Consider the following 27,642-nt stretch of genomic DNA (forward strand, 5'->3'; position numbering starts at 1 on the left):
TCTAGGCTACTTTTTGGATTAATAAATATTTCACTATTGATACTTTAAAATGATTATGCACATCCTTTGTTCTTTGAAAAATGTAGCCACTTGCATTCATAAATTAGACGCTTAGAGTCGCCGTCCGTCATGGCGGACACAAGTTGGAAAGGTTTCTTGTGCAATACTAGCTTGCACGGTGCTCGCTACCTTACAGAGAATAACTTCCTCCGAAGAGCTTTCTGGTTGTTTGTGGTTTTAGCGGGGTTTGCTGGCTTTATTTACCAGTCTTTTCTTTCGATTACTTCGTTTTACAGTTGGCCCGTATCAACTGTGATGATGACGGAATGGCACAAAGAGATGAACTTTCCAGCAGTTACAATATGCAACTTCAACCCTATCAGCAAGTCAAGATATGCTCAAAATTATGGGAATCTTTTCAATTTATCAACTCAAGATTCGAATAATATAATAAATGGAATCATCTTCCTAATGTCAGCCCCGCGGGATAGTTTTCAAAAATCGAAGTTTTCACAATTTTCGCTAGAAAACTACACACAAAGAGGGCCTGTGCTGGGTAAGTCCTTGCGTTCGTACGCACATTCCATTGATGGGATTCTCTCGCTAAAATGGCTAGAACCTTGCAAATACAGCGGCAAAGAGTGTGGCAAGAATAGCTTTTCTACATTTGAACACCTTCGATATGGATCTTGCCATACGTTCAATTCGGATGGCCAGTTTGGGCTAAAAGTAGACAGTATTGGGCCAATCAGTGGATTGCAATTGCGTTTAAATGTCGAGGAGAAAGACCATGTCAGTAATTTATATGGACTTCAAGCGGGCTTCAAAGTTCTTGTTCACGACCCTCGAGAGCACCCGATGATAGAGGAGACCGGATTTGCTTTACAGCCGGGAACGCATACATTCTGCTCAGTCAGGATGAAGAAGGTGAGAAAACTCATGATAACAAAAGACAGCAAGGTGTACAGCACCTATCAGAACTAGATAGCCAAAAAATAGGGTCATCGGTAGCAACTTGACTCCGCCTCTGCCTTTTATAGAACAATAGCGAGAGAAAATTACAACGAAATAAATGAAATACCATGTATAAGATAACCATTGGTACCCTAAAAACGTCCTGAAGGACAAGGTTCTCTTATTAAAGGGGGTTTTCAACGCTTGTACGCTTATGAATGAGGAATTAACTGTTTGTGCACAAAAACACAAAAATTTCCTTATTAGCATGGTGTCCTTATTTCAAGAAAAACAATGTCTTTTTTTACGAAGAGTTATTATTATATTATAAGGGGTCTTGGATGCGTGATGTAATGAATATTTTATGGAATCACACAAGAATCAAATCATTTGCATTTCTTTATTACATAGTACGTCAACCTGAAGGCACCATATCGCACCGAATGCGGAGAGAACATTACTGACTTCAACCGATACTTCAATGTGAACTATACCATGGCAATCTGTAGCAAGCAGTGTCTCCATGACTACGGGATAAAAAAATGCGGCTGCCAGCCAATCTTTGAAATCACAAGTGAGTTTATGGATTCCGGTAGCCTTACTCACTGTCTCTTACTCGGTGTCCTGAAGCCGAAGCTAGCGCGCTAGTTGAAATGGCGGCCATTCGAGACTAAGTCTTAAAGTGCCCTTGTCAGTACCTTGTTATTGTTTTGATTTAATAATTGAAGTCACATATGTACTAAAATCTCGAAATAAAAATCTAAAAATAGAGTTTGGTACTTAATTTACCAAGTTCAACCGAAAATATGGCATTGGCTTCCCCAAATCCGCCAATGGAAATGGATGCTTTTTCACACTTGGTACTTTGCTAGGACGTCAAAATGGCGGATGACAGAGACTGTTTAAAGCGGCAATCGCCATACGACGGAAACCTCAACCAACAAGAGACTAAAGAATCTACAGCGTGTTGCCCCAATCACGGACGGTACCCAATTCCGACAGTTTGCATCGAAAGACTCTTTAAAATATACGAAAGCAAAAAAAACATCTTATGTGACCTTAATTGATAGTAACTACATCTCATAATCACGTTTGCTGTAGTCATTACGTCGTTGGCGTTATTACCAGCGAGAAAATTCAAGTTTATTTGAAGCTGACTCAAACTTTTGTGCGCGTAGTTTGAAAGTTAACGATGCAGTGAATTTAACGCTTTACATAAACCAGTCTTTCTGGTAAATTGGAGTTAAAAAAAATACCAACTTTTTTGGTGGGAATGAAGCACTGTAAAATACTTTTACAATAGAATAGAAGTTCTTTAATCTCGCTACTAATTTAGAAGAATGAAACCGTTTTGAAAATTTACCAATTGTGCCTAAACACGGACTCAAATAGACTGCTTATTGGAAATATGTTTAAAAAGATAATGGGAATTAGTTTTTGCATTTAAAAAACATTCTGGAGAGATTTAGGTACATAAAAAAACGTGTCAATTTATGCAATCATATGATAAAGACAACGCTCGCAAAAAATTGCAACATTATTAGCAGCTGGTAAAAATGTTACAAATATTTAGTTCGTCAAACTTTCTAAACACAGGCTATGTAGACAGTCAAAAGTATAAATTACAGCCTTTTAAGCACGTCCGGGATATAAGTTTGTTTCTTTCTCGACGCTTTTATCACCAGGTTACAATAATTATTTTGAATGTGACTTTTTACAGTCATTTTTTGGGGGAACCCATTCAGAAGTAAGTAAAGTACAAACGCCGCTACGTTTGACAGATATTGATACAAAGCCGTCTATCTATAGCGAAAGGTCAAAACAAGATTGAGTGATAAAAATATTTGTTGCATTTTTATTAAGATGAATCAGTAAAACTTAATAGGATAATTGTTATATGTCAAATTTCATGATTATTTTTTCGACGGATTCAAACGATGAATTTTTGATTTAGAGTGCGCGCAATTATCAAGTAAACAATTCCTAAAATACTCTTCGTAGATCCACATAATTAAAGATGGCTTTGTTAAATAAAATAAATTCTTATTATAATTTTAAAAGCATTGGAAATATACGGGAGAAGTTTCGAAAATCGTCCTTGAAGTTTGTGTCCGGAATTGGGTCCAGTTGACCGGGGTTAGAACAAATCAGTGACACATACTTTTCGAGCACAGCGCCCTAAACTTGAAAAAAATATGTATATATATATATATATATATTATAAATATTTTATTAGATTATGGTCCAATCTTGTTTCTGGCAAAATATCAAAAGTGTTCTTTTAATAGCCAAAACGTTGTGGTGCTAAATGCAAAAACCGTCCGTAATTGGGGCAACACACTGTATTAGAATCCGCGCTAATTAAAAAGCCACCCGCTCAATTAATTGTCAGTAACACCCTCAAAGAAACTTCCAATAGACACACTGCTTTAACAATTTGGAAGTATTTTGGATCGTATAAATTTTTATATGAATTTTTAAACTTAATAACAACATTTTGAATTTTAAAAATTTTATACCAGTCACAAAAACACTGATTAAGTCTTTCTTTTCAGAGGATGTGCCACTCTGCTCTTTAAACGACACATTTGAGTGCATCTACCCAACATATAATGGTAAGTCGAAGACTGAAAATTCCTGAAGAATTATGCACCAAAGACCTTTGTACTTTCAAGATAATGAGTAGCTAATATTGAGCCACGTTCCCTAATCCCAATTTTAAAAATTGTTTTATTACCGCTCTGGATTTCGAAAGAAACGCACCAAATGCTATATTCCCATTTTATTCTCAATCTGTTTGCGTTGAAATATACTTTTTTACGAGGTTTAATCATCATTGCGTTGTATTGCATTCTAAAGAAGGCAAAAAATTACCTTATGTGGGTTTCCCATGAAAGCGCTGTACGTGCTAGCTGTACTTTATCCTACCACACTCTATTCTTCCGTAATTTCCTCTAGCTATTTGTTATTTCTAAGCAGGGGCGGATCTAGCTTTCATATATCAGTCACTCTTGTTTTAAAAACTGTCGTTTTCATAGCTCGCTCAATCATTTCCCTATTTCCACTTCAATAATTTTTTCGTCTTTTTATCGCTCTAGAACTTTGTAAGTCGAGAATTTCCACGTCAAATTGCAGGAATTCGTGTTTACTACGATTTTGCTGGCAGCCATGGAAATAGAAATGGAGCCTAGTCCCTAACGGTTTAGAATATCACAGGTCTCCCGCGCGCTCGCCCCAGGCTCTTTTAGACCATTGAGAAAAACGACAGCCATTGATTGATATACAGCGTGTGGCCATATCAATATTTTGGTGACCTTAAAACCCGCTCGGTCAATCTCTTGGAGGCCTGGGTCTAAGTAGTTTATAGGATTAGTAAGAAAAAGATTTGACCAAGCGAGCAAGTTTTGCTTAATAATTTTTGCCGCTAGTCTCAAATTAACAGGAATCAGTATTTTTCACCATGTTTTCTGGAGATGGGGGAGCGGGAAAACTTAAAAGCTCTCCTAAATATGGGCATCTATGCCCATATAAGGCAATACATACGAAGGACACTATCCGTGGGGAATATGTTTGATATGGTTTGGCTCACCGTGACAGAGGGGGGAGGGGGTATTTGTTTTGTTACATATTTGTTTCTGGCAGTCCAAAAGGGGGTTTAGACCCTCTAACCCCCCTCCCCCTAGATCCGCTACTGTTAAGAATTTTGAAATATATTTCGATTTTCTTTTTGCTTTCACGGCACATTTTGCTTTTAGAATTTAACAATGTCCATTCTTATTAGGGCCCTATACACGGGAGGCGGCAGAATGCTTCAAAAAGTCATGCCCTGTACCGTGTTACTACACCAAGTACGAGACCAAGCTTTCTTACGCGTCGGCTATAAGTAACGCCATCGCAAGAGACATTCCAACATACCTACTACCAAATGGAAGCAAGTTTGACGACATAGAAAAGATGACAGAGGGGGAACGAAAAACGTTTTTCAGGTAGAGAAAGTCTTTAGAGAAGATAACGACATACCCACACTACAAAGTCGCGCAAGACGGTGGTGATGTAAAGCAAGGTTTTAGGTAGGGGCAGGGGCTCATAAGTAGGGGCAATCAACTTCCCCACATTCTGGTATTATATAGGTGTCACGGCGTTTCCTAGGATCAGGCTATTTTTAGACGCGCAGATGAGCCAATCAGATTCGACCTTTGTGTTGACGTTTTGGCTGAGCTCAACTGCACGCGCAGTCTCAGACAAAAAGCTATGTTCTCTCTTCGGTACTTTGACTTTTGTTGCTGTCTTCTTTTATATGAATCATCCAACCCTACCTACGACTTTGAATTCTAGCTTGCATTTTTTTGGTATACAAACAAAACCGACGGATGATGGATGAAAAATATTCTTCCTAATTTGCGCGTGCAGCCTCACGTCACTCGCGCGCGCGACCAACGTCAAAGTGATTGGCCCGTTCGTGCGCGCGCGTCTAAAAATAGCCTGATCCTCGGAAACGCCGTGACACTTATATAATACAGATGATTGCCCCTACTTATGAGCCCCTGGTAGGGGAAGATATTTACCACTCTTGTGTGTCAGCAGAAGAGGTCACATCCATGTCTTTTTTTGCATCGAACTTCTGCCAAGGCAGCCAAAATGACCAGGGGGGTGGGGGAGGGGAGGGGGGATGCGCAGCGTAGAAAAAGTATGATCCACCTTTTAGCGATAAATAATGTGGTAGGCGTTAAAGGTTGGTGTCCCTTATTGTCCTTGCGCATCCTCGTCTGCGCATTCAAGAAAGCAAACTCACTCTTGTTTTTCATACACAAGTTATATTGTCACATGTCCAAACGGATGAAAAAATGGTGGCTATTTACGACAATGTAGATTCACGTTAAACATGTACAGGAATAGAAATATGCGCACATTTTCCTCTGTTTGTCTATGCCCGAGCACGTTGTTTTCGTGCGCGCGATCGTCTTTCGTAATATTTTTTGTTGTCTCAACCCTTTTTCACAATATTTTCAAAAAAAATGATCAAATGAGGTGTTCTGCTCAATTAAGGATTAATGACGCTTGTGTATTTTTCCAAAAAAGCAATATTTCGCCATGATTTTCAACCAGTAACTGCAATGTCACTAAAAGTCAAAATGGTACTCACCGGGGTGTATAAACTGTATTTCGGAGCTTTAAGGTAAAAAAAAAAAAATGCATGATGACCCCTATTTTTTAAAGTTGAATTTCTAAAACATCCCATCAAATTAAAAACTGTGAGTTTTTAAAAATAAATTATGACATGATTACAATTTTACACGTTTTGTATCGAATTCTCGTTGTTAAAATGAGCACACACATCAGAAATGAACCCTATTTATGCATTAGTTTTATGGGAATTCTTTATATTTATGTGATTAGATGACAGGATTATCACACCTGGAATGTTTTAAGTAAAAATAAGACAACTCTTGTGAAATTTTCAAGTGAACATATTTTATTTTAGATTTTGCGGACACAGCTATTTTTAACACCTTTGATGACGCATATTTCATAAATGCACGGTGATCCCTATTTTTTTCTTACAATTTAGGTGGCCTCAGGGTAGTTCTACAAGACCCATATGATTTTGGAAAAATAAAAACACCTCCCAATTAGGCTGCACCAACCTTAAATAATGTCAATTTAAGGGCCAAATATTCAGATTTTAATAAATTCTTTCTTTTTTTCACAGGGAAAATGTTGCCTCACTTGACGTCTACTTCGAGGAGCTCAGTTATGACTTGATTGAGCAGAAACCCTCGTTTGACAGATGGTCGCTTATAGGTGGGTTTTACTCTTAATATTTTGTAAAACAAACCAGCCTAGAGAATTGCTTATTGAAGCCCCATTAGAAAACGTCTCCAGGACGTGCATGAATCTCTTTTTTAATCTTTGTATGCATTTTTTTCTGTCTGTTAGGGCTGCATGTATTTGTCATGTATAGAACTGTTATAATTACGTGACGTGACAGAATTTCAAGTTTTTGACTTGGCGCGTTACCCAATCATCTCTCTTTTTCTCTCTCCAGTATCATCTCTCTTTCTCTCTCCAGTATCATCTCTCTTTCTCTCTCCAGTAACATCTCTCTTTCTCTCTCCAGTATTATCTCTCTTTCTCTCTCCAGTATCATCTCTCTTTCTCTCTCCAGTATTATCTCTCTTTCTCTCTCCAGTATAATCTCTCTTTCTCTCTCCAGTATCATCTCTCTTTCTCTCTCCAGTATCATCTCTCTTTCTCTCTCCAGTATCATCTCTCTTTCTCTCTCCAGTATCATCTCTCTTTCTTTCTCCAGTATCATCTCTCTTTCTCTCTCCAGTATCATCTATCTTTCTCTCTCCAGTAACATCTCTCTTTCTCTCTCCAGTATCATCTCTCTCTCTCTCTCCAGTATCATCTCTCTTTCTCTCTCCAGTATCATCTCTCTTTCTCTCATCAGTATTATCTCTCTTTCTCTCTCCAGTATCATCTCTCTTTCTCTCTCCAGTATCATCTCTCTTTCTCTCTCCAGTATCATCTCTTTTTCTCTTTCCAGTATCATCTCTTTTTCTCTTTCCAGTATCATCTCTCTTTCTCTCTCCAGTATCATCTCTCTTTCTCTCTCCAGTATCATCTCTCTTTCTCTCTCCAGTATCATCTCTCTTTCTCTCTCCAGTATCATCTCTCTTTCTCTCTCCAGTATCATCTCTCTTTCTCTCTCCAGTATCATCTCTCTTTCTCTCTCCAGTATCATCTCTCTTTCTCTCTCCAGTATCATCTCTCTTTCTCTCTCCAGTATCATCTCTCTTTCTCTCTCCAGTATCATCTCTCTTTCTCTCTCCAGTATCATCTCTCTTTCTCTCTCCAGTATCATCTCTCTTTCTCTCTCCAGTATCATCTCTCTTTCTCTCTCCAGTATCATCTCTCTTTTTCTCTTTCCAGTATCATCTCTCTTTCTCTCTCCAGTATCATCTCTCTTTCTCTCTCCAGTATCATCTCTCTTTCTCTCTCCAGTATCATCTCTCTTTCTCTCTCCAGTATAATCTCTCTTTCTCTCTCCAGTATCATCTCTCTTTCTCTCATCAGTATCATCTCTCTTTCTCTCTCCAGTATCATTTCTCTTTCTCTCTCCAGTATAATATCTCTTTCTCTCATCAGTATCATCTCTCTTTCTCTCTCCAGTAACATCTCTCTTTCTCTCTCCAGTATCATCTCTCTTTCTCTCTCCAGTATCATCTCTCTTTCTCTCTCCAGTATCATCTCTCTTTCTCTCTCCAGTATCATCTCTCTTTCTCTCATCAGTATCATCTCTCTTTCTCTCTCCAGTATCATTTCTCTTTCTCTCTCCAGTATAATATCTCTTTCTCTCATCAGTATCATCTCTCTTTCTCTCTCCAGTATCATCTCTCTTTCTCTCTCCAGTAATATCTCTCTTTCTCTCTCCAGAATCATCTCTCTTTCTCTCTCCAGTATCATCTCTTTCTCTCTCCAGTATCATCTCTCTTTCTCTCTCCAGCATCATCTCTCTTTCTCTCTCCAGTATCATCTCTCTTTCTCTCTCCAGTATCATCTCTCTTTCTCTCTCCAGTATCATCTCTCTTTCTCTCTCCAGTAACATCTCTCTTTCTCTCTCCAGTATCATCTCTCTTTCTCTCTCCAGTATCATCTCTCTTTCTCTCTCCAGTAACATCTCTCTTTCTCTCTCCAGTATCATCTCTCTTTCTCTCTCCATTATCATCTCTCTTTCTCTCTCCAGTAACATCTCTCTTTCTCTCTCCAGTATCATCTCTCTTTCTCTCTCCAGTATCATCTATCTTTCTCTCTCCAGTATCATCTCTCTTTCTCTCTCCAGTATCATCTCTCTTTCTCTCTCCAGTATCATCTCTCTTTCTCTCTCCAGTAACATCTCTCTTTCTCTCTCCAGTATCATCTCTCTTTCTCTCTCCAGTATCATCTCTCTTTCTCTCTCCAGTATCATCTCTCTTTCTCTCTCCAGTAACATCTCTCTTTCTCTCTCCAGTATCATCTCTCTTTCTCTCTCCATTATCGTCTCTCTTTCTCTCTCCATTATCATCTCTCTTTCTCTCCCCAGTATCATCTCTCTTTCTCTCTCCAGTATCATCTCTCTTTCTCTCATCAGTATCATCTCTCTTTCTCTCTCCAGCATCATCTCTCTTTCTCTCTCCAGTATCCTCTCTCTTTCTCTCTCCAGTATCATCTCTCTTTCTCTCTCCAGTATCATCTCTCTTTCTCTCTCCAGTAACATCTCTCTTTCTCTCTCCAGTAATATCTCTCTTTCTCTCTCCAGAATCATCTCTCTTTCTCTCTCCAGTATCATCTCTTTCTCTCTCCAGTATCATCTCTCTTTCTCTCTCCAGCATCATCTCTCTTTCTCTCTCCAGTATCATCTCTCTTTCTCTCTCCAGTATCATCTCTCTTTCTCTCTCCAGTATCATCTCTCTTTCTCTCTCCAGTAACATCTCTCTTTCTCTCTCCAGTATCATCTCTCTTTCTCTCTCCAGTATCATCTCTCTTTCTCTCTCCAGTAACATCTCTCTTTCTCTCTCCAGTATCATCTCTCTTTCTCTCTCCATTATCATCTCTCTTTCTCTCTCCAGTAACATCTCTCTTTCTCTCTCCAGTATCATCTCTCTTTCTCTCTCCAGTATCATCTATCTTTCTCTCTCCAGTATCATCTCTCTTTCTCTCTCCAGTATCATCTCTCTTTCTCTCTCCAGTATCATCTCTCTTTCTCTCTCCAGTAACATCTCTCTTTCTCTCTCCAGTATCATCTCTCTTTCTCTCTCCAGTATCATCTCTCTTTCTCTCTCCAGTATCATCTCTCTTTCTCTCTCCAGTAACATCTCTCTTTCTCTCTCCAGTATCATCTCTCTTTCTCTCTCCATTATCGTCTCTCTTTCTCTCTCCATTATCATCTCTCTTTCTCTCCCCAGTATCATCTCTCTTTCTCTCTCCAGTATCATCTCTCTTTCTCTCATCAGTATCATCTCTCTTTCTCTCTCCAGCATCATCTCTCTTTCTCTCTCCAGTATCCTCTCTCTTTCTCTCTCCAGTATCATCTCTCTTTCTCTCTCCAGTATCATCTCTCTTTCTCTCTCCAGTAACATCTCTCTTTCTCTCTCCAGTATCATCTCTCTTTCTCTCATCAGTATCATCTCTCTTTCTCTCTCCAGTATCATCTCTCTTTCTCTCTCCAGTAACATCTCTCTTTCTCTCTCCAGTATCATCTCTCTTTCTCTCTCCAGTATCATCTCTCTTTCTCTCTCCAGTATCATCTCTCTTTCTCTCTCCAGTAACATCTCTCTTTCTCTCTCCAGTTCATCTCTCTTTCTCTCTCCAGTATCATCTCTCTTTCTCTCTCCAGTATCATCTCTCTTTCTCTCTCCAGTATCATCTCTCTTTCTCTCATCAGTATCATCTCTCTTTCTTTCTCCAGTATCATCTATCTTTCTCTCTCCAGTATCATCTCTCTTTCTCTCTCCAGTATCATCTCTCTTTCTCTATCCAGTATCATCTCTCTTTCTCTCTCCAGTATCATCTCTCTTTCTCTCTCCAGTAACATCTCTCTTTCTCTCTCCAGTATCATCTCTCTTTTTCTCTCCAGTATCATCTCTCTTTCTCTCTCCAGTATCATCTCTCTTTCTCTCTCCAGTATCATCTCTCTTTCTCTCTCCAGTAACATCTCTCTTTCTCTCTCCAGTATCATCTCTCTTTCTCTCATCAGTATCATCTCTCTTTCTCTCTCCAGTATCATCTCTCTTTCTCTCTCCAGTAACATCTCTCTTTCTCTCTCCAGTATCATCTCTCTTTCTCTCTCCAGTATCATCTCTCTTTCGCTCTCCAGTAACATCTCTCTTTCTCTCTCCAGTATCATCTCTCTTTCGCTCTCCATTATCATCTCTCTTTCTCTCTCCAGTATCATCTCTCTTTCTCTCTCCAGTATCATCTCTCTTTCTCTCTCCAGTATCATATCTCTTTCTCTCTCCAGTATAATCTCTCTTTCTCTCTCCAGTAACATCTCTCTTTCTCTCTCCAGTAACATCTCTCTTTCTCTCTCCAGTATCATCTCTCTTTCTCTCTCCAGTAACATCTCTCTTTCTCTCTCCAGTATCATCTCTTTTTCTCTCTCCAGTAACATCTCTCTTTCTCTCTCCAGTATCATCTCTCTTTCTCTCTCCAGTATCATCTCTCTTTCTCTCTCCAGTATCATCTCTCTTTCTCTCTCCAGTATCATCTCTCTTTCTCTCTCCAGTATCATCTCTCTTTCTCTTTTCAATTATCATCTCTCTTTCTCTATCCAGTATCATCTCTCTTTCTCTCTCCAGTATCATCTCTCTTTCTCTCTCCAGTATCATCTCTCTTTCTCTCTCCAGTATCATCTCTCTTTCTCTCTCATCAGTATCATCTCTCTTTCTCTCCAGTATCATCTCTCTTTCTCTCTCCAGTAACATCTCTCTTTCTCTCTCCAGTATCATCTCTCTTTCTCTCTCCAGTATCATCTCTCTTTCTCTCTCCAGTATCATCTCTCTTTCTCTCTCCAGTATCATCTCTCTTTCTCTCTCCAGTATCATCTCTCTTTCTCTCTCCAGTATCATCTCTCTTTCTCTCTCCCGTAACATCTATCTTTCTCTCTCCAATCTCTCTTTCTCTCCCCAGTATCATGTCTCTTTCTCTCTCCAGTATCATCTCTCTTTCTTTCTCCAGTATCATCTCTCTTTCTCTCTCCAGTAACATCTCTCTTTCTCTCTCCAGTAACATCTCTCTTTCTCTCTCCAGTATCATCTCTCTTTCTCTCTCCAGTATCATCTCTCTTTCTCTCTCCAGTATAATCTCTCTTTCTCTCCCCAGTATCATCTCTCTTTCTCTCTCCAGTATCATCTCTCTTTCTCTCTCCAGTATCATCTCTCTTTCTCTCTCCAGTATCATCTCTCTTTCTCTCATCAGTATCATCTCTCTTTCTCTCCAGTATCATCTCTCTTTCTCTCTCCAGTATAATCTCTCTTTCTCTCCCCAGTATCATCTCTCTTTCTCTATCCAGTATCATCTCTCTTTCTCTCTCCAGTATCATCTCTCTTTCTCTCTCCAGTATCATCTCTCTTTCTCTCATCAGTATCATCTCTCTTTCTCTCCAGTATCATCTCTCTTTCTCTCTCCAGTAACATCTCTCTTTCTTATTTCAGTATCATCTCTCTTTCTCTCTCCAGTATCATCTCTCTTTCTCTCTCCAGTATCATCTCTCTTTCTCTCTCCAGTATCATCTCTCTTTCTCTCTCCAGTATCATCTCTCTTTCTCTCTCCAGTATCATCTCTCTTTCTCTCTCCAGTAACATCTCTCTTTCTCTCTTCAGTATCATCTCTTTTTCTCTCTCCAGTATCATCTCTCTTTTTCTCTTTCCAGTATCATCTCTCTTTCTCTCTCCAGTATCATCTCTCTTTCTCTCTCCAGTATCATCTCTCTTTCTCTCTCCAGTATCATCTCTCTTTCTCTCTCCAGTAACATCTCTCTTTCTCTCTCCAGTATCATCTCTCTTTCTCTCTCCAGTATCATCTCTCTTTCTCTCTCCAGTATCATCTCTCTTTCTCTCTCCAGTATCATCTCTCTTTCTCTCTCCAGTATCATCTCTCTTTCTCTCTCCAGCATCATCTCTCTTTCTCTCTTCAGTATCATCTCTTTTTCTCTCTCCAGTATCATCTCTCTTTCTCTCTCCAGTATCATCTCTCTTTCTCTCTCCAGTATCATCTCTTTTTCTCTCTCTAGTATCATCTCTCTTTCTTTCTCCAGTATCATCTCTCTTTCTCTCTTCAGTATAATCTCTCTTTCTCTCTCCAGTATCATCTCTCTTTCTCTCTCCAGTATCATCTCTCTTTCTCTCTCCAGTATCATCTCTCTTTCTCTCTCCAGTATCATCTATCTTTCTCTCTCCAGTATCATCTCTCTTTCTTTCTTCAGTATCATCTCTCTTTCTCTCTCCAGTATCATCTCTCTTTCTCTCTCTAGTATCATCTCTCTTTCTCTCTCCAGTATCATCTCTCTTTCTCTCTCCAGTATTATCTCTCTTTCTCTCTCCAGTATCATCTCTCTTTCTCTCTCCAGTATCATCTCTCTTTCTTCCTCCAGTATCATCTCTCTTTCTCTCTCCAGTATAATCTCTCTTTCTCTCTCCAGTATCATCTCTCTTTCTCTCTCCAGTATCATCTATCTTTCTCTCTCCAGTATCATCTCTCTTTCTTTCTCCAGTATCATCTCTCTTTCTCTCTCTTGTATCATCTCTCTTTCTCTCTCCAGTATCATCTCTCTTTCTCTCTCCAGTATTATCTCTCTTTCTCTCTCCAGTATCATCTCTCTTTCTCTCTCCAGTATCATCTCTCTTTCTTCCTCCAGTATCATCTCTCTTTCTCTCTCCAGTATTATCTCTCTTTCTCTCTCCAGTATTATCTCTCTTTCTCTCTCCAGTATCATCTCTCTTTCTCTCTCCAGTATCATCTCTCTTTCTCTCTCCAGTATCATCTCTCTTTCTCTCTCCAGTATCATCTCTCTTTCTCTCATCAGTATCATCTCTCTTTCTCTCTCCAGTATCATCTCTCTTTCTCTCTCCAGTATCATCTCTCTCTCTCTCCATTATCATCTCTCTTTCTCTTTCCAGTATCATCTCTCTTTCTCTCATCAGTATCATCTCTCTTTCTCTCTCCAGTATCATTTCTCTTTCTCTCTCCAGTATCATCTCTCTTTCTCTCTCCAGTATCGTCTCTCTTTTTAATGCCCTCCCCTCTGACTTCAAGGATCTTGAAACGGCATTTTTTTCTTCAACCAACTGTGTAATGTTTCCCACCTCGAAGAAATATTTTGTTCACAACTGCCGCTTTTATCTCAACTTTTTTACACTTCTTTCCTTTTCTCGTTTTCAACAATTTGTCAGTGTAAATTTGTGAATATTTTTTGTGTTTTTGTCATCGTTGCATTGTCATAGCACTCCCTCAGGCCCCTTTTCTCCCTCTCGGCCCCAGTCCCCTATCATTCCTCTCTCCCTGAGCCGCTACGCAGGATAGGAACAAATTATGTATGTTGCTTGACATATTATTACCTATTTTGTAGCGATGATCGGAGGCTACCTCGGTCTGTTCCTGGGTATGAGTCTGCTAACAGTCCTGGAGTTCTTTGATCTTCTTGTGATGAAGCTTCTCAACAGGATTTCTTCCAATAAGAAGGGTGTCAACACCGTTACAGTAGAACCGCAAGAATCACAGAATGCGTTTGCTTTTAAACAAGGACCTACGGTATAAAAGGCGCGCGCGTCTGTCACGCAGGAATAAGTCACCCATGTAGTGAAGACATATTTAGCACCTAGGAATTATAAAATGATCAGCTGTCTGCATATTGAAGTCCACGGAACAACTGAAAGCATTTTGTTTAGTTAACCTATCGCGTTTGACAGGGAAATATAAAACGCTCGCATCGAAATTGCTTAGCCAAGCAGTTCATATTTTTAGCAGATTGACCTTTTGCTCGGGAAACTTATAGGCGCACCGCGTCCCTTTTAAGTGGTACTGGAGAACAGAGTTTTGAGCATTTGTTTTAGTCCTGTATCCGTTAAATACATAAGGAAAGTTAAGTCTGTGTTCACACAAGGTTTACCCTAAGTAAGCTTCAGACCTAGTCGTCGGTGAAATGTGTTTTTAGTACATTTTAAGAGTTTGAGTGCAAAAATGATTATAATGCTGTCAATCATATTAATCACGTGTGTAGCTTGCCATGCGCACTAGCACAGCTAGCAGGACAGGGCTGAAAAACGCAAGACTAGTTCCAGTACCGCGCGTGTAAACCAGCCTTTTTGTTTTGAAATGGCGGCGTTTTACCGGCGAACTGTCAATGCTAAGAAAACTAGATCAAATCTAAGGCTAAAATTTTCTTTATGACTCCCTCATTATCAAACAAATCTGTCATCTTTTGTAGAGTATGGTTTTAATGCTGTACAGTAAGTCAAAACAGCGGCCGAAGTCAGCCTTTCGTACCTTTACTCGAACGATTCAACACTGAGATTTTCGCCAGAACACGCGCCTGCGCATACGTTATTCAGCACTGACAGCTAGAAGTTATTGTGTGACAACCGTAGTCAGTAGCTACATGTAAACATTACGTAAGTCACTGTAGCCCAAGGATAACAAACCGACACGCCCATGGGGGGTAGTTTCTCGAACGCCAATTGGCTGAAGCCTTATCTAAACAGACTCGAACGCCAATTGGCTGAAGCCTTATCTAAACAGAGCTCTCACAAACGAACTTGAAGAAACACACATGTAAAAACACTTGCAAGACAAAACACTTACAATACTTGAATAACACATATATCACATATGAGAATGAAAAAATCTTGTAAAGACTTTGTAACAGCGATTAAGTAAAAACTGGTACCTCCCCCAGCTAAGTGGGTCATAGTCGTTCTGTTACATGTGGTTAGAGAACCAAAAATAATAGCGGTTACATCATCACGTCATTCTCGCTAGACTTTGTCGAGTACAGAACTCCATAAAAAGAAGCAAAAGAGATATGATCAAGTTCGAAATAATGTTTTAAACATCAATAGTGCAAAGACAATTAATTAATTCGACAAAGTCTAAATCTTCAATCTTTTCTGGTGCCTGAACAGATATTAGAGAAATTCTGGAGCAAAAAAGTTTTCAGGTTTCGTAATTTTTACACGCGCGCGAAAGAACAGCGCGCGATGTTTTTGCATATCAATATTTTGGTGACCTTAAAACCCGCTCGGTCAATCTCTTGGAGGCCTGGGTCTAAGTAATTTATAGGATTAGTAAGAAAAAGATTTGACCAAGCGAGCAAGTTTTGCTTAATAATTTTTGCCGCTATTCTCAAATTAACAGGAATCAGTATTTTTCACCATGTTTTCTGGAGATGGGGGAGCGGGAAAACTTAAAAGCTCTCCTAAATATGGGCATCTATGCCCATATAAGGCAATACATACGAAGGACACTATCCGTGGGGAATATGTTTGATATGAATTTTACTTTCAATTATAATTTTTGTCGTTGTTGCCGTAGAAAACTACTCCCAAGAAGCTCGCCGTTATTGCCTTGTGTATACAGAACATTATTTTCAACGTTGAAATGATCAAAGTTAATCTACAGCTCTGCCTTTTCGAGATTGACGGAGCTCTGCACTTGACCTGATCTAGTGTGAATAACGACTTGGAGCAGGCGCGCGCCTTTATACCGCAGGTCCTCACGATGTGGAATCCCTGTGTAAGCGCCTGCGTTTGTGTCAGCGGATCAGTTGAGCCACCATTTTTCATTCTGTGTAAAATTCAATATGGCGTCTAGCTAGACGTTTTCGCCACCGTGTTTCTAATGACGCTGGACAGCGTGTGCAGGGTAAACTGCATTCCCAATTACCACATAGGATTACCGCTGACTAAGCATACACGCTAACACAGGATACCTCACGGTTAATGATAGTGCAGATTATAAAAGTACCATTGCTCGTACTTTGTCATTTTCTCCGCACATTAGTTGCATTAATTATATACCGTAAATGATATAATAAACGCCCCCTATCCATTAAATGCCCCTCCCCCTCGGACCACCAAAATTCCGGTCGTTTATTAAATAATTTACGGTAATCGGAGGCTAATAATCCATCGAGAAGACGTATCTTAAAATTAAAAAAAAATCATTATCGGAAAATCATTGCGTCATATGGTGGTACCCAGACACGTATGTGTGCATCATCACGTAGCCAGGATCTTTTGAGGGGAGGGCGGGGGATGAGCAGTCTTAGGTATCATATGGAAAAAGGATCGATTCTTCAATAAAAAATGACCCTCTTTTTGGCGGCCAAGGGGAAGGGGGAGGGGGTGTGGGGGTGTACGCGCACCCACGCGCCTGTGTATATCATTATCGGCGCCACCAAAATGCATTCATTTTAGTATGCATATTGAAAAAAATAATAACAGATTGTTGTTAATTAAATTACCACGAGCAAGAATAAAAACAATAAAACTGTAAAATACAAAGAAAGGATCAATATCTTATTTTTGCCCCGGTACAGATAGGATGGAGAGATGAAAGTCACAGACATCATTATACGGAGAGGATTTTGAGGCTCTTAAGGCCTAGCTAAACTTGTAGCGCGCCCAAAATCTTGTAGCAGCGACAAAGAAATATTTCTCGGATAGTTAACGCGTTACAAAATTTGTCGCGCACTACATGTTTTTGGAAGTGGCCAAACAGGAAACAGTTAATAAGAGACGCGCTCGACATGTCGCCTAGTTTATCCAGGCCTTTAAAAGGAATACACTGTGTTTTTGCGGCCAAAGAGGGGGCACCGGTTCTCTGCACTTAAGGCGCCACGCCAGAATGCACTACATCGGAAAAGTGATGGTTGTTATTGTTATTGTTGTTGTTGTTGTTGTTGTTGTTGTTGTTGTTGTTGTCGTTGTCGTTATCGTTATCGTTATCGTTATCGTTATCGTTATCGTTATCGTTATCGTTATCGTTATCGTTATCGTTATCGTTATCGTTATCGTTATCGTTATCGTTATCGTTATCGTTATCGTTATCGTTATCGTTATCGTTATCGTTATCGTTATCGTTATCGTTATCGTTATCGTTATCGTTATCGTTATCGTTATCGTTATTGTTATTGTTATTGTTATTGTTATTGTTATTGTTATTGTTATTGTTATTGTTATTGTTATTGTTATTGTTATTGTTATCTACGTTTCACTCACAAGGAAAATAAACCCTGGGGGACAGAAAGGAATGAACATGGTCAAAGATCGAAAAAAATCTAACTTAGGGTGGACTCTAGCGATGATGTAATCGAAATACCGTTCGGTATACATCTCTAAGCATTATTTCGAATTTACGATCATTTCGGGGAAAATAGAAAAATATTTACACAAGATGCTTGACAATGGATCGCATTGATGGCACATGAGGGAGGGTATCACAGCTTTCGGTAGTTCTGTTTCTTAATAAAGTTCTTAAAACCTTTCTCTTATATCAATCTAGCCAAAACAAAGCATAGACAAACTTTCAAACTCTGAAAAGGGAATTGAATTTGATTGAAATTTGAATTTTCTACAAATCTTTGAAAATTTTCCCGGCCGCGCGAAAGGAGATTGAATCGAGGGAATAATTCCAAGTTTTGGCGAGAAAATCAGAAACAACGTATTTTCCTTAAATCCGTTAAAATTCAGAGACGGCAATACCACAAAATATTGGCGAATTGTTTTCTATTGCAATGCTGCCCACAATGAAGCGAAGAATAATTTAAAGTCGAGAATTGTATGCGAAAAAAGAAAATATCGTTTTGTTGTAGGTTTCAAAAACAGCGCGCGCTCGTGAGAATGTCGCCATTCTTGATTGCAAATGCAGCGCGCGCGCACAATGCAAAAACAATTAAAAAAATATCTGCTTAATTTGCACATTTGTTTCCTGAAGTTAAATAGTCATTTGACTACCAGGTTGAGATATAAATATGACGGTAAAAGTTGTAACCACACAGCGTTCTTCAGCAATAACTAAGAAGAAATGAAAACCGGGAACCGGTTTAGCGCGCGCATATGTTTTCTCGTGTAATTTGGATATAATCAAAAAGCCCAAACTGTCGCGATCTCGTACCAGAACAATGAATACAATACACCAAAAACTGGAAATCGACTCTGCCAAATTTTTGTCTTTAATAAGACTTCTTCAGGGCAGACTGAAGAAGGTGAATCGTTACAAGCTTATTTACATCAGAATAGTGGCGCGAGACGCAAAAACATTACAACTGACAAAAACGCGCATTTTCTAGAATAGCGCACGCTATGGATATAAAGAATTTACACATCTCTACGTAGGTTCCTACTACAAAAAAAGTCATCACTATCTTAAAAGACCCCGCGGGTAGATAGACTCATGTAATTTGGTTGACATCTCGATCTACGTCACAAATGACTGGACCCGGGCCTTTCAATTCACGGCCATTTTTCCAAAGGTTGACCAACATAACACAATATTACAGATTTGAGTTATTCGCGCGAACGCGTGTTTTATAGGGTCCATACGAACCACATACCATTTGGAAGAAGAAAATAAAAAGAACTGACAAAGTCTATCAACTTTGAAAGGTTATATGGACTTTAAGCAATTTGTGGGAAAAAACGTCAAATGAAATAAGACTTATTTTGCCTTTAAATAGATGGTTATTCATTATTTGCATATAAAATGCGTTTTGGAACAAAAATTACCTTTCATGCTGCTTTTCCTATTCGGTAAACGGAACCATGTAGAGTCTAGGCTACTCTTTGGGTTAATAAATATTTCACTATTGATACTTTAAAATGATTATGCACATCTTTTGTTCTTTGAAAAATGCAATTTGTAGGCATTCATAAATTAGACGCTTAGATTCGCCGTCAGTCATGGCGGACACAAGTTGGAAAGGTTTCTTGTGCAATACTAGCTTACACGGTGCTCGCTACCTTACAGAGAATAACTTCCTCCGAAGAGCTTTCTGGTTGTTTGTGGTTTTAGCAGGGTTTGCTGGCTTTATTTACCAGTCTTTTCTTTCGATTACTTCGTTTTACAGTTGGCCCGTATCAACTGTGATGATGACGGAATGGCACAAAGAGATGAACTTTCCAGCAGTTACAATATGCAACTTCAACCCTATCAGCAAGTCAAGATATGCTCAAAATTATGGGAATCTTTTCAGTTTATCAACTCAAGATTCGAATAATATAATAAATGGAATCATCTTCCTAATGTCAGCCCCTCGGGATAGTTCTCAGAAATCGAAATTTTCACAATTTCCGATAGATAACTACACACAAAGAGGGCCTATGCTAGGTAAGTCCTTGCGTTCGTACGCACATTCCATTGATGGGATGCTCTCGCTAAAATGGCTAGAACCTTGCAAATACAGCGGCAAAGAGTGTGGCAAGAATAGCTTTTCTACATTTGAACACCTTCGATATGGATCTTGCCATACGTTCAATTCGGATGGCCAGTTTGGGCTAAAAGTAGACAGTATTGGGCCAATCAGTGGATTGCAATTGCGTTTAAATGTCGAGGAGAAAGACCATGTCAGTAATTTATATGGACTTCAAGCGGGCTTCAAAGTTCTTGTTCACGACCCTCGAGAGCACCCGATGATAGAGGAGACCGGATTTGCTTTACAGCCGGGAACGCATACATTCTGCTCAGTCAGGATGAAGAAGGTGAGAAAACTCATGAGAACAAAAGACAGCAATGTGTACAGCACCTATCAGAACTAGATAGCCAAAATATAGGACATCGATAGCAACTTGACTCCGCCTCTGCCTTTTATAGAAGAATAGCGAGAGACAATTACAACGAAATAAATGAAATACCATGTATAAGATAACCATTGGTACCCTAAAAACGTCCTTGTACGCTTATGAATAAGGAATTGACTGTTTGTGCACAAAAAAGCAATTTCCTTATTAGCATGGTGTCCTTATTTCAAGAAAAACACAATGTCCTTTTTTACGAAGAGTTATTATTATATTATAAGGGGTCTTGGATGCGTGATGTAATAAATATTTTATGGAATTACACAAGAATCAAATCATTTGCATTTCTTTATTACATAGTACGTCAACCTGAAGGCACCATATCGCACCGAATGCGGAGAGAACATTACTGACTTCAACCGATACTTCAATGTGAACTATACCATGGCAATCCGTAGCAAGCAGTGTCTCCATGACTACGGAGACACTGCTTGCGGCTGCCAGCCAATCTTTGAAATCACAAGTGAGTTTATGGATTCCGGTAGCCTTACTCACTGTCTCTTACTCGGTGTCCTGAAGCCGAAGCTAGTGCGCTAGTTGAAATGGCGGCCATTCGAGACTAAGTCTTGAAGTGCCCTAGTCAGTAACATCTTGTTATTGTTTTGATTTAATAATTGAAGTCACATATGTACTAAAATCTCGAAATAAAAGTCTAAAAATATAGTTTGGTACTTAATTTACCAGGTTCAACCGGAAATATCGCATTGGCTTACCCAAATCAGCCGATGGAAATGGATGCTTTTTCGCACTTGGTACTTTGCTAGGATGACAAAATGGCGGATGACAGAGACTGTTCAAAGCGGCAATCGCCGTACGACGGAAACTCAACCAACAAGAGTCTAAAGAATCTACAGCGTATTGCCCCAATCACGGACGGTACCCAATTCAGGACAGTTTGCATCGAAAGACTATTTAAAATATACGAAAGCGAAAAAAAATCTTATGTGACCTTAATTGATAGTAACTACATCTCATAATCACGTTTGCTGTAGGAATTACGTCGTTGGCGTTGTTACCAGCGAGAAAATTCAAGTTTATTTGAAGCTGACTCAAACTTTTGTGCGCGTAGTTTGAAAGTTAACGATGCAGTGAATTTAACGCTTTACATAAACCAGTCTTTCTGGTAAATTGGAGTTAAGAAAAATACCAACTTTTTTTGGTGGGAATGAAGCACTGTGAAATACTTTTACAATAGAATAGAAGTTCTTTAATCTCGCTACTAATTAAGAAGAATGAAAGCGTTTTGAAAATTTACGAAGTGTGGAAAGTGGAAATAAGTTGTTTAAAAAGATAATGGAAATTAGTTTTTGCATTTAAAAAAACATTCTGGAGGGATTTAGGTACATAAAAGAACGTGTCAATTTATGCAATCATATGATAAAGACAACGCTCGCAAAAAATTGCAACATTATTAGCAGCTGGTAAAAATGTTACAAATATTTAGTTCGTCAAACTTTCTAAACACAGGCTATGTAGACAGCCAAAAGTATAAATTACAGCCTTTTAAGCACGTAAGAAGTAAGTAAAGTAAGTAAAGTACAAACGCCGCTACGTTTGACAGATATTGATACAAAGCCGTCTATCTACGGCGAAAGGTCAAAACAAGATTAAGTGAGAAAAATATTTGTTGCATTTTTATTAAGATGAATCAGTAAAACTTAATAGGATTATTGTTATATGTCAAATTTCATGATTATTTTTTTTGACGGATTCAAACGATGAATTTTTGATTTAGAGTGCGCGCAATTATCAAGTAAACAATTCCTAAAATACTCTTCGTAGATCCACATAATTAAAGATGGCTTTGTTAAATTAAATAAATTCTTATTATAATTTTAAAAGCATTTGAAATATATGGGAGAAGTTACGAAAATCGTCCATGAAGTTTGTGTCCGGAATTGGGGCCAGTTGACCGGTGTTAGAGCAAATCAGTGACACATACTTTTCGAGCACAGCGCTCTAAACTTGAAAACATATGTATATATATATATTATAAATATTTTATTAGGTTATGGTCCAATCTTGTTTCTGGCAAAATATCAAAAGTGTTCTTTTAATAGACAAAACGTTGTGGTGCTAAATGCAAAAACCGTCCGTAATTGGGGCAACACACTGTATTAGAATCCGCGCTAATTAAAAAGTCACCCGCTCTTAATTGTCAGTAACACACTCAAAGAAACTTACAATAGACACACTGCTTTTACAATTTGGAAGTATTTTGGATCGTATAAATTTTTATATGAATTTTTAAACTTAATAACAACATTCTGAATTTTAAAAATTGTATACCAGTCAAATTAAAAATACGTTGTACAAAAACACTGATTAAGTCTTTCTTTTCAGAGGATGTGCCGCTGGGCTCTTTAAACGACACATTTGAGTGCATCTACCCAACATATAATGGTAAGTCGAAGACTGAAAATTCCTGAAGAATTATGTTCTAAAGACCTTTGTACTTTCAAGATAATGAGTAGCAAATATTGAGCCACATTCCCTAATCCCAATTTTGAAAATTGTTTTATTACCGCTCTGGATTTCGAAAGAAACGCACCAAATGTTATATTCCCATTTTATTCTCAATCTGTTTGCGTTGAAATATACTTTTTTTAACGAGGTTTAATCATCATTGCGTTGTATTGCATTCTAAAGAAGGCAAAAAATTACCTTATGTGGGTTTCCCATGACAGCGCTGTACGTGCTAGCTGTACTTTATCCTACCACACTCTATTCTTCAGTAATTTCCTCTACCTATTTGTTATTTCTAAGCAGGGGCGGATCTAGCTTTCATATATCAGTCACTCTTGTTTTAAAAACTGTCGTTTTCATAGCTCGCTCAGTCATTTCCCTAATTCCACAGGAATTCGTGTTTACTACGATTTTGCTGGCAGCCATCTTAGAAATGGAGCCTAGTCCCTAACGATTTAGAATATCACAGGTCTCCCGCGCGCTCGCCCCAGGATCTTTTAGACCATTGAGAAAAACGACAGCCATTGATTGATATGCAGCGTGTGGCGTTTGGCTCACCGTGACAGTGGGAAGAGGGGGTATTTGTTTTGTTACATATTTGTTTCTGGCAGTCCAAAAGGGGGTTTAGACCCTCTAACCCCCCTCCCCCTAGATCTGCTACTGTTAAGAATTTTGAAATATATTTCGATTTTCTTTTTGCTTTCACGGCACATTTTAGAATTTAACAATGTGTCTTATTAGGGCCCTATCCACGGGAGGCGGCAGAATGCTTCAAAAAGTCATGCCCTGTACCGTGTTACTACACCAAGTACGAGACCAAGCTTTCTTACGCGTCGGCTATAAGTAACGCCATCGCAAGAGACATTCCAACATACCTACTAACAAATGGAAGCGAGTTTGACGACATAGAAAAGATGACAGAGGGGGAACGAAAAACGTTTTTCAGGTAGAGAAAGTCTTTAGAGAAGATAACGACATACCCACACTACAAAGTCGCGCAAGACGAAAGTGGTGATGTAAAGCAAGGTTTTAGGTAGGGGCAGGGGCTCATAAGTAGGAGCAATCAACTTCCCCACATTCTGGTATTATATAGGTGTCACGGCGTTTCCTAGGATCAGGCTATTTTTAGACGCGCAGATGAGCCAATCAGATTCGACCTTTGTGTTGACGTTTTGGCTGAGCTCAACTGCACGCGCATTCTCAGACAAAAAGCTATGTTCTCTCTTTGGTACTTTGACTTTTGTTGCTGTCTTCTTTTATATGAATCATCCAACCCTACCTACGACTTTGAATTCTAGCTTGCATTTTTTTGGTATACAAACAAACCCGACGGATGATGGATGAAAAATATTCTTTCTAATTTGCGCGTGCAGCCTCACCTCACTCGCGCGCGCGACCAACGTCAAGGTGATTGGCCCGTTCGTGCGCGCGCGTCTAAAAATAGCCTGATCCTCGGAAACGCCGTGACACTTATATAATACAGATGATTGCCCCTACTTATGAGCCCCTGGTAGGGGAAGATATTTACCAATCTTGTGTGTCAGCAGAAGAGGTCACATCCATGTCTTTTTTTGCATTGAACTTCTGCCAAGGCAGCCAAAATGACCAGGGGGGTGGGGTAGGGGAGGGGGTATGCGCAGCGTAGAAAAAGTATGATCCACCTTTTAGCGATAAATAATGTGGTAGGCGTTAAAGGTTGGTGTCCCTTATTGTCCTTGCGCATCCTCGTCTGCGCATTCAAGAAAGCAAACTCACGCGTGTTTTTCATACACAAGTTATATTGTCACATGTCCAAACGGATGAAAAAATGGTGGCTATTTACGACAATGTAGATTAACGTTAAACATGTACAGGAATTGAAATATGCGCAAATTTTCCTCTGTTTGTCTATGCCCGAGCACGTTGTTTTCGTGCGCGCGATAGTCTTTCGTAATATTTTTTGGTGTCTCAACCCTTTTTCACAATATTTTCAAAAAATGATCAAATGAGGTGTTCTGCTCAATTAAGGATTAATGACGCTTGTGTATTTTTCCAAAAAAGCAATATTTCGCCATGATTTTCAACCAGTAACTGGAATGTCACTAAAAGTAAAAATGGTACTCACCGGGGTGTATAAACTGTATTTCGGAGCTTTGAGGTAAAAAAAAAAAAAATGCACGGTGACCCCTATTTTTTAAAGTTGAATTTCTAAAACATCCCATCAAATTAAAAACTGTGAGTTTTTAAAAATAAATTATGACATGACTACAATTTTACACGTTTTGTATCGAATTCTCGTTGTTAAAATGAGCACAAACATCAGAAATGAACCCTATTTATGCATTTGTTTTATGGGAATTCTTTATATTTATGTGATTAGATGACAAGATTATCACACCTGGAATGTTTTAAGTAAAAATAAGACAACTCTTGTGAAATTTTCAAGAGAACATATTTTATTTTAGATTTTGCTGACACAGCTATTTTTAACACCTTTGATGACGCATATTTCATAAATGCACGGTGATCCCTATTTTTTTCTTACAATTTAGGTGGCCTCAGGGTAGTTCTACAAGACCCATATGATTTTGGGAAAATAAAAACACCTCCCAATTAGGCTGCACCAACCTTAAATAATGTCAATTTAAGGGCCAAATATTCAGATTTTAATAAATTTTCTTTCTTTTTTTCACAGGGAAAATGTTGCCTCACTTGACGTCTACTTCGATGAGCTCAGTTATGACTTGATTAAGCAGAAACCCTCGTTTGACAGATGGTCGCTTATAGGTGGGTTTTACTCTTAATATTATGTAAAACAAATCAGCCTAGAGAATTGCTTAGGGAAGCCCCATTAGAAAACGTCTTCAGGACGTGCATGAATCTCTTTTTTAATCTTTGTATGCATTTTTTTCTGTCTGTTAGGGCTGCATGTATTTGTCATGTATAGAACTGTTATAATTACGTGACGTGACCGAATTTCAAGTTTTTGACTTGGCGCGTTACCCAATCATCTCTCTTTTTCTCTCTCCAGTATAATCTCTCTTTCTCTCTCCAGTATCATCTCTCTTTCTCTCTCCAGTATCATCTCTCTTTCTCTCTCCAGTATCATCTCTCTTTCTCTCTCCAGTATCATCTCTCTTTCTCTCTCCATTATCATCTCTTTTTCTCTCCCCAGTATTATCTCTCTTTCTCTCTCCAGTATCATCTCTCTCTCTCCATTATCATCTCTCTTTCTCTCTCCAGTATCATTTCTCTTTCTCTCTCCAGTATCATCTCTCTTTCTCTTTCCAGTATCATCTCTCTTTCTCTCATCAGTATCATCTCTCTTTCTCTCTCCAGTATCATTTCTCTTTCTCTCTCCAGTATCATCTCTCTTTCTCTCTCCAGTATCGTCTCTCTTTTTAATGCCCTCCCCTCTGACTTCAAGGATCTTGAAACGGCATTTTTTTCTTCAACCAACTGTGTAATGTTTCCCACCTCGAAGAAATATTTTGTTCACAACTGCCGCTTTTATCTCAACTTTTTTACTCTTCTTTCCTTTTCTCTTTTTTCCAACAATTTGTCAGTGTAAATTTGTGAATATTTTTTGTGTTTTTGTCATCGTTGCATTGTCATAGCACTCCCTCAGGCCCCTTTTCTCCCTCTCGGCCCCAGTCCCCTACCATTCCCTCTCTCCCTGAGCCGCTACGCAGGATAGGAACAAATTATGTAACATGTTGCTTGACATATTATTACCTATTTTGTAGCGATGATCGGAGGCTACCTCGGTCTGTTCCTGGGTATGAGTTTGCTAACAGTCCTGGAGTTCTTTGATCTTCTTGTGATGAAGCTTCTCAACAGGATTTCTTCCAATAAGAAGGTTGTCAACACCGTTACAGTAGAACCGCAAGAATCACAGAATGCGTTTGCTTTTAAACAAGGACCTACGGTATAAAAGGCGCGCGTGTCTGTCACGCAGGAATAAGTCACCCATGTAGTGAAGACATATTTAGCACCTAGGAATTATAAAATGATCAGCTGTCTGCATATTGAAGTCCACGGAACAACTGAAAGCATTTTGTTTAGTTAACCTATCGCGTTTGACAGGGAAATATAAAACGCTCGCATGGAAATTGCTTAGCCAAGCAGTTCATATTTTTAGCAGATTGACCTTTTGCTCGGGAAACTTATAGGCGCACCGCGTCCCTTTTTAAGTGGTACTGGAGAACAGAGTTTTGAGCATTTGATTTAGTCCTGTATCCGTTAAATACATAAGGAAAGTTAAGTCTGTGTTCACACAAGGTTTACCCTAAGTAAGCTTCAGACCTAGTCGTCGGTGAAATGTGTTTTTAGTACATTTTAAGAGTTTGAGTGCAAAAATGATTATAATGCTGTCAATCATATTAATCACGTGTGTAGCTTGCCATGCGCACTAGCACAGCTAGCAGGACAGGGCTGAAAAACGCAAGACTAGTTCCAGTACCGCGCGTGTAAACCACCCTTTTTGTTTTGAAATGGCCGCGTTTTGCCGGCGAACTGTCACATTTTGGCGAATGCTAAGAAAACTAGATCAAATCTAAGGCTCAAATTTTCTTTATGACTCCCTCATTATCAAACAAATCTGTCATCTTTTGTAGAGTATGGTTTTAATGCTGTACAGTAAGTCAAAACAGCGGCCGAAGTCAGCCTTTCGTACCTTTACTCGAACGATTCAACACTGAGATTTTCGCCAGAACACGCGCCTGCGCATACGTTATTCAGCACTGACAGCTAGCAGTTATTGTGTGACAACCGTAGTCAGTAGCAACATGTAAACATTATGTAAGTCACTGTAGCCCAAGGATAACAAACCGACACGCCCATGGGGGGTAGTTTCTCGAACGCCAATTGGCTGAAGCCTTATCTAAACAGACTCGAACGCCAATTGGCTGAA

At 39.1% G+C, this 27,642-nt stretch overlaps 2 protein-coding genes across 3 annotated transcripts; both read left to right on the top strand.

Annotated features, from left to right (window-relative positions):
• Positions 1 to 161: 161 nt before the first annotated feature.
• LOC116608938 (acid-sensing ion channel 1A) lies at positions 162 to 27,240 on the top strand. 2 transcript variants are annotated; one of them, XM_048721127.1, is made up of 6 exons: positions 162 to 927; positions 1,366 to 1,528; positions 3,510 to 3,569; positions 23,493 to 23,697; positions 25,426 to 25,517; positions 26,477 to 27,240. In XM_048721127.1, exons 1-6 carry the CDS (start codon positions 316 to 318, stop codon positions 26,662 to 26,664), a joined length of 1,320 nt encoding a protein of 439 aa, XP_048577084.1. In that variant the 5' UTR covers positions 162 to 315; the 3' UTR covers positions 26,665 to 27,240. The 2 variants fall into 2 exon arrangements, with proteins under 2 accessions (XP_048577084.1, XP_048577083.1); XM_048721126.1 differs by lacking the exons at positions 23,493 to 23,697; positions 25,426 to 25,517; positions 26,477 to 27,240 and adding exons at positions 4,736 to 4,940; positions 6,665 to 6,756; positions 14,063 to 14,827 and having other exon boundaries at positions 164 to 927.
• On the top strand, positions 19,073 to 21,495 carry LOC116618886 (amiloride-sensitive sodium channel subunit gamma-like). The gene is made up of 2 exons (XM_032383044.2): positions 19,073 to 20,189; positions 20,586 to 21,495. The coding sequence occupies exons 1-2, from the start codon at positions 19,392 to 19,394 to the stop codon at positions 20,820 to 20,822; spliced, it is 1,035 nt and encodes a 344-aa protein (XP_032238935.2). The 5' UTR covers positions 19,073 to 19,391; the 3' UTR covers positions 20,823 to 21,495.
• Positions 27,241 to 27,642: the final 402 nt, after the last annotated feature.

The sequence above is a fragment of the Nematostella vectensis genome, chromosome 13, assembly GCF_932526225.1.
Source record: "Nematostella vectensis chromosome 13, jaNemVect1.1, whole genome shotgun sequence".
In the NCBI taxonomy this organism is placed as follows: Eukaryota; Metazoa; Cnidaria; class Anthozoa; order Actiniaria; family Edwardsiidae; genus Nematostella; species Nematostella vectensis.